Source organism: Zerene cesonia, chromosome 8 (genome assembly GCF_012273895.1).
Source record: "Zerene cesonia ecotype Mississippi chromosome 8, Zerene_cesonia_1.1, whole genome shotgun sequence".
NCBI lineage: Eukaryota > Metazoa > Arthropoda > Insecta > Lepidoptera > Pieridae > Zerene > Zerene cesonia.
Window position 1 is genome coordinate 8,013,941 of NC_052109.1, and position 7,662 is coordinate 8,021,602.

Here is a 7,662-nt window from a genome sequence, read left to right on the forward strand (position 1 = left end):
GATTCTAAAACGAGAAACTTGGTCTCGTTTGACAACTTCTTATGAAACATACAAATTTACACCTATCGATTGAAAACACAAATTTTTGTGGTGGGACTCGAGCACGCTTAGACACGAATTGGGTCAGCTCTCCCCCAGAAAACCGGCGTGAAATAGGAGCATGCTACTGTGTTTAGTATGATGAATGGGGGAGCCGTAGGTCCATGTCCTTTTCTTTACCTTTCCCATTTTCTCCTTTATTCCTCTCATCAATCCTAACATAGAAAACAAAAACCACGCAAAGAAACTGGCTTTCAAATAAAAAAATTGCCTCGATATCGGTTCCTGCGTTCGAGAGATACGTTGCCACAGACACGCACAGATATCGACGTGAAGATTATTATTAAACATCACGCTTTTTTCGTCGGTGATAAAAAAGGTACATTAAAATGTATCGATATACTTCTTCCGGTAAACCGGTAAAAAACGATATATTCTCTGCATAATGTGTAAGAGTTTGAAACGAAATTTTCATTAATTTTTGTTGACAATACTAAATGGACACCCCTAGGTCCTATGTCCCTATTAATAATGATAAGGTTTTTATACTAATCAATGTACAAGAAACGCTGGTAAAGGAGAAATAAACAAAATACATATAGCTATTATTTATTGAAATATGTCACAGTAACATTTATCCAACTCTAACAAAGAAATCTCACTCAACTTCAGTCAATACAACATCACTGTTTTAGGGTTGCCAACCATTCTATAATGAATAGTATTTTATTATATTCTTTTGTTATAGTCATACTTATAAGCTTACGCTTACCTTACGTAGAAATAGGCATTATATTAACACGGTGATCAAACTAAATTAAATTAAGTAAGACTTAATCATAGCCCTGTATTTAAAAAAAAAAAAAATTATGATTCACAGATAAAAAACCATTTTGTATTAATTATAAGTATATGATATTGTCCAACATTCCACAAACAACTCAAATTTTATAATAATTCACTGGCAACCCTATCACCCAATCACACCGCAGTATGTTGCCACTATGTCTCTATAAAACTTGAAGACAAGATCGCTGGCTGAACGACAGCGCGCCATCGCTTCGTCATACGTATCTTCACTGAAGTTACCCGATGTGAAACCTGTAAACACAATCACTCTATAATATTTATAACGTCACAACAATAAAAAAATGGATTAAAAGTTTTTTCTTTCTTTCTAAAAGCGATCTTTGTCCCTAATTTCTACTTCCTCCACTCACCCGTAACCAAATCCCTCTGCCGGCTCTCAAACACAAAGTACATAACCGCAGCTGCGTTCTCCACTTGCTCCTGGGTCGGCTCCAGCACGAGATCACCTCGCGCGTCCACCGCGCAACTGACCGCCGCCACCGTATGCCGCATCGAGACGCCAGCGTTGAGGAGCGCCAGGCAAGTGCAGTTCACAGCGCATGTCAGCAGCTGGAATGTGGAATACTACTGTATAATTTACTATTTATGTATCAATTCAGATACTGCTTAGATATTTTGAGTTTTGGGTATTTATGTAAAATCTGATCATCTTTACATATAAAAAACAATACCTAGAAAATTTCTGTAAAATATTTATTATGTATAAATATTTAAAATAAAGTAATTGCTATGCAATCTGTATGTTTTATAGATCCCAAGCCCCAAAATAATGGTTATAAGCTTTTTTTGTGTGTGGGTTAGGTAAAAAGCAATGAACAGATTTTTACATGATAATAATAGATCAATATTAGGTTTAACTTATAGGCTATGTTTCATTAGAATAAAAATATTTTTAGGGGTGGCTATCTTAATGGAGCATAAAAAAAATTCACAAATCCTATCCTACTAATATTATAAATGCGAAAGTTTGTAAGGATATGTGTGTGTTTGTTGCTCTTTCACGCAAAAACTACTGAATTGATTGCAATGAAATTTGGTATGTAGATAGCTGAACAACTAGAATAACATATAGGCAACTTTTATCCCGATATTCCTACGGGATACGGACGTACGCGGGTGAAACTGCGGGGCGCAGCTAGTATGTTATAATCAGGTGTTAATGGATAGGTATTGTAAAAACGTAATTGCAAACAGCTTGTTTAGTATATTTTTATTATAAAAATATCTCTTACCCCACCAAAATCCTCCAATTCCTGTATTGTCACTGTAATTCCAGTTCTTGGATACAAACAGCCTAATATAGCTGTTTCACATGTCTGTCTTATCACATTCTCCTTAAATCTGAAATACATAAAAAAGCAATAAATTATGATGCACAGTTATTCATAAACCAGGTGTAAATATGCTGTGGTCTAAGTTGAAAAGCAAAAAAAATTTTATAAAAGATATAATTGTATGTTATAGACTAGAAAACTATTTAATAGATTTTGACTGCTTTTCACCAGACTAATAAATACTAGAACAAAGTGATATAGTATTTATTACTACACTTTTAGTGGTTTTTTTCCCAGCTCAAGCTATACGCAGATTGGGGTAAAGCGAGTAATAAGAAACAAATAGGCTTACCTATCACCAACTGATGGTTTTCCACCTTTACAGGAAAACAGTACATCTAAAGTGGCCTTTTCTACACATTGACTTGTTGTTTTTATATCTAAAGGTCCATTTACACTTACAAGCACTACAGTTTCTCCTGAAATTCAAGAAGAGTAAATTACAAACTTTTTTTAAACTTTTCAAAGAGATTTCATTATTAAAAAGATGTTGGTTAGAGTGTAGAAATGAAAATGGTATAAATAACATTATTCGGCTCGTTTTCATATAATTATATCAACATGCATGTTGAATATATTTATAACGAAGATAATAAATTTTATTTTCTACTGAATTACATTTCATTCATTAACTTATTCAAATAAATCTAACCATATCATACCCTGTGATAATATAGCAGACCCATCAGATTTACTAAGATAATTCAATTCGCATTTCATAGGTTTAAGTTTGAAATCCTTTAATTCTTCCGCGACCATTTTAATATTTGTTTTTAGCTTTTACAACAAACATTTACCATAAACATAACCTATAAAAATGCTTTGTGGACACTGACAGATATTTCAATTTCGTTTAGAAATTAAGGAGCTTAATCTGTTATCTGATGCTTTATTTCTTAGAACTGTCACACATAATTAATATTTACTTAATAAATAATTATTTATATTTTTAAGTAATTCTGTATTATATATTAATTACTTTTTACTATACTTCTACTACTACACACATTTCACACAGTTTTTGTATTTTAAGTGCGATATAATTATATTAAGTTTTATGGTAGGTACTTACATTATACAATCGTAATCGTAAAATTCACTTCGTTACTCGATGAAAATATATTAAATGTCCCACACAACATTCGCATACGAGTGTTGTCGCGAATCACGTTCACATGTGTATGTAGTCCAATAATGCGAGCTCGCGTTTCGTGCCTTTTAATTACCTAGCAAATCCACTCCTAACAAGAACACGAGAATCTTAAGAAAAAAAGCATGTGCATAGTTTACAAATATTGTGTTTTGTGTATGTTCGTTATTCGGTTTACCATTAGTACGATTGTGTGAATGCACCATTAGAGTGTGACGATGTCTGTTTGTCACAGTTTATAAGTGTATAATCTGTGATTTGTCACCGTTAAGCTAAGACTTGGCTAAGATACCAAATCAAAACATCTGATTGTCAACGTCACTTCATAAATACGTACCTATGACGTATAGAATAATGGTCTATGCAGTGTTTTTAAATCATTGAAATAATTTATTCGCAGTAATAAGTTGAATCCTGCAAAGTTAGTTAGATAATTTAATTTCTCATAAAGTGGTATAATAAAAACATCAAAATGAAGACACGATTTAATACTTACGACATAGTTTGTATGGTGACTGAACTTCAGAGGTTAGTTATTAAAAAACAATGATAAAATTCTTAACGAATTGATTTAACATAATTGATAATACGTTATGTTTAAATTAATTTAAATTTTAAAAGGAATAAAAATTATTGGTTAAAGATTTTTACGAATAATAAATGATTTTCAACTATTTTCGAACTATAATGATGTCCTAATGATATGTTTATAATAATATTTTCAGGCTTGTAGGTATGAGAGTAAATCAGGTGTATGATATAGACAATAGAACTTACGTGATTCGTCTGCAGAGGTCTGAGGAAAAGAGTGTTTTATTATTGGAATCAGGGAACAGATTCCATACAACACAATTTGAGTGGCCAAAGAATGTAGCACCTTCAGGGTTCACTATGAAGGTAATAATTCAAGAATATAGAAAAAATAAATTAAGTTTAATAAAACAAAAAAAAAAAAATGCTTTGATGTAAGAATCAAATAAATTATCACCCTAGCTCTTATATGTAAGGAAACTACAATATTATGATAATCCTAGCAAAATAAATTATACTGGGTTAATAAGCTGAAACTCATGTATATTATTTATTATCTATACTATAATATTAAAAAGCTTAAGAGTTGTTTCTTTGAACACACTAATCTCTAAAACAACTGGTCCGATTTGAAAAATTGTTTCAGTGTTAGATAGCCCATTAATTGAGGAAGGCTATATATGTACCACGGGCAAAGCCAAGGTGGACCGCTAGTATTAAATATAATTATATACTTGATAAGGGTACAAATTTTGTATGAATGGTATGGAACATGTGATATACATCTGTTTCATGATTGATTTTCTTTGTGAACAAGTAGGTGATCAGCCTTCATTAAACTGCCAAATTGACACCTTTTTGAAACTTAAATTTTTACTAATTTCAGCTTCGCAAACACTTGAAAAACAAACGTCTGGAACACCTCACGCAGATGGGCATTGATCGTATTGTAGATATGCAGTTTGGTAGCGGAGAAGCTGCATATCATGTGATACTGGAGTTGTATGATAGAGGAAATATTGTCTTAACGGACTACAATTGGACCATATTGAATGTGCTGAGGCCGCATGTGGAAGGGGACAAAGTAAGGTGTGTTCTTAAGTTAATTATTATCAAATAGAATATTGTGGTAGGCATAACCTTCTGCTTTCGCCTGCATATTCCAAGGAAAACATTGTCATACCAGGGATTTTCCCTTTTTGGTTTAGGCAGTAGCCTATTATGAATTTTAATTAAGTTTTTACAATTAAAATGCTTAAGGTATTAGTAGATGCCGTCACATAACTAGACCATATTTAGCTTATACAAAAAACATTAAAGAGACCACATAACATGCACCAGTTATTAAATAAATTTAAAAAAAATCGGTTCATCCAGTTATGAGTTTTTTTTTATTATGTCATAACGGGCTACTGAGCTGGTGGTTCGCCTGATGGTAAGCGATCACCACCGCCCATGAACATTCACCAAAGGTAGTGTCTCCACGAATACACTTCCCGCTTTTATGGGGTAAGGGAAAAAAAGGAAAGGATTAACGACTGGAAGGAAGGAATGGACTGGGACGGGTAAGGAAAAGAAAACAGACCTCCGGTTCCCCCACTCACCGTATTAAACACAGTGGCATGCCACTATTTCACACCAGTTTTCTGTGGGGATGTGGTAAATCCCCGGTGCGAGCTGGCCCAATTCGCGCCGAAGCGTGCTCGACTCCCACATAAGGTTACATGATTATGACGGAAATATAAAATGCAGGCGAATTGATAACCCCCTCTATTTTTGAAGTCGATTGAAAAAATTTGAGCTTTCCTCATTCTTCATAATATTTTATTTATTTCATAATTATATTAGTATTTTTAAAAATGGATCTATTATCAGATTTGCAGTGAAAGAGAAATATCCGTTGGAAAGAGCAAAGACAAACTACGAAGCACCGAATGAGGAGCAATTACGTCAAATTCTATCGAGAAGTAAACCTGGGGATAATTTGAAGAAAATACTCAATCCTAATTTAGGTCAGTGTAAACTGGCTTTTCATCACTACATAGTATAAAAAGAGTCACTTTTCACCCTCTGTAGTATGTATACTTAGATTTTTAAAATTACGCAACAGATTTTGATGAGGTTTTTTTAATAGATAGAATGATTCAAGAGAAAGGTCTATGTGTATATATCACGTAAAATTAACTCATCGTTTTTTAAAATCCTTTACAGAATATGGATCTGCAATAATAGACCATGTACTACTGGAAAATGGTCTAACCGGTAATATGAAGATATCACAAGATGCCAGTAAAGGGTTCTTTGTAGACAGAGATATATCTAAGCTATACACTGCTTTGAAACAGGCCGAGTTGATGATGGACGAGGCTAAGAGCCAAGTTGCTAAGGTATGTGCTGTTTACCAAGTTCCCGGAAAGGAGGATGGTGAATGGTGGATAAAACAGTAATATGACAAAAAAAATTATCATATATTTCCATATTAATAAACCTATAAATATTATAATTAATGTGTATTTTTCAATTTGAAGAAAATGTCCACTTTCTTTTTTTAACTATTCAATGTGGCTACCATGATCACACTCAGGGTAGTCTATTCCACTCTGTGATAGCTTATACGGATATATAATATTAGTGTCAAAAATTCCTTTTGCCAGGGCTACATAATTCAAAAGAAAGAGGAGCGTCCCAACCCCGAGGGTGGGGGGGACTTCTTCACGAATCAGGAGTTCCACCCAAAGCTGTACAGTCAGCATACAAACCAGCCCCACGCCGACTATGAGACTTTTGATAGAGCAGTCGATGAATTCTACTCGGCGTTGGAAGGGCAGAAGATTGATTTGAAGGTACATTTATGGTCTTTCAATAGTATATAATAGCAAATTTTCTTAGTGGCATTGCACTCAGATCTATGCTGGCATAATGACGAATGCATCTGAAAGCATAACATTAGGAAATTGAAATTTAAAAATACATTTAAGATGCCCTAATTGGTAGTGGATAGTGGATGAATATAGAATTCATAGGATCAAAATCATAGAATTCTATTACTAACATCTATAATCCAATTTTTTATACATATGTACATAGTTTGGTGTTAAATTTGAAGCTATTGTGTTTGGTATAATCTTAGGTTTAAGTTTTATTTATTTTTTAACCTTTAATTTTCTTTTAAAAATCTTGTTTTCAGACGATTCAAGTAGAGCGCGAGGCCATGAAGAAACTTCAGAACGTGAGGAAGGACCACGAGAAGCGCATAACCGAGCTGGAGAAGGTGCAGGTGGAGGACAAGATGGCGGCCGAGATGATCGCGAGGAACGAGCCGCTCGTCGAACAGGCGAGGTTGGCGATACAGACTGCGTTGGCTAATCAGGTGCGACCGTTAACCGTGCATTAAGAGCTCAAACTCACATGGTCCTTCGAGCTGGATCTTGTTCGCTGGTCCTTTGAGCCGGATGTTCTCGAACACAGCGTTAAATAAAAATAAATATTACTATTCCATTGTATGAATTTTATGATCCATTTTCATACAGACTGTTGTATGTTGTTGTTGTTGTATGTAATACCAACTCGCACGTTAAATTTTATCACGAGTAACATCGTATGATATATCTCTAACAGTCTCCCTGATATTATAACAGATGTCCTGGGACGATATAAAGTTACTAGTGAAGACGGCGCAAGACAACGCCGATCCCGTGGCGTCATCCATCAAGCAGCTGAAGCTGAACACGAACCACA

General features: G+C 34.1%; 2 protein-coding genes across 2 annotated transcripts in view; one reads left to right on the forward strand and one right to left on the reverse strand.

Annotated features, from left to right (window-relative positions):
• Positions 1–632: 632 nt before the first annotated feature.
• Positions 633–3,086, reverse strand: LOC119828480 (exosome complex component RRP46). The gene is made up of 5 exons (XM_038350642.1): positions 2,906–3,086; positions 2,536–2,662; positions 2,142–2,250; positions 1,260–1,458; positions 633–1,140 (listed from the first exon to the last, which is right to left on the reverse strand). The coding sequence occupies exons 1-5, from the start codon at positions 3,000–3,002 to the stop codon at positions 1,013–1,015; spliced, it is 660 nt and encodes a 219-aa protein (XP_038206570.1). The 5' UTR covers positions 3,003–3,086; the 3' UTR covers positions 633–1,012.
• Positions 3,087–3,714: 628 nt separating this feature from the next.
• The window catches only part of LOC119828619 (nuclear export mediator factor NEMF homolog), a 9,420-nt gene continuing 5,472 nt past the window's right edge, over positions 3,715–7,662 (forward strand). The window contains 8 exon segments of the mRNA XM_038350838.1: positions 3,715–3,921; positions 4,119–4,290; positions 4,811–5,013; positions 5,800–5,936; positions 6,136–6,311; positions 6,579–6,767; positions 7,112–7,294; positions 7,563–7,662. Of these exon segments, the coding sequence (XP_038206766.1) occupies positions 3,866–3,921; positions 4,119–4,290; positions 4,811–5,013; positions 5,800–5,936; positions 6,136–6,311; positions 6,579–6,767; positions 7,112–7,294; positions 7,563–7,662 (1,216 nt within the window). The 5' untranslated portion in view covers positions 3,715–3,865.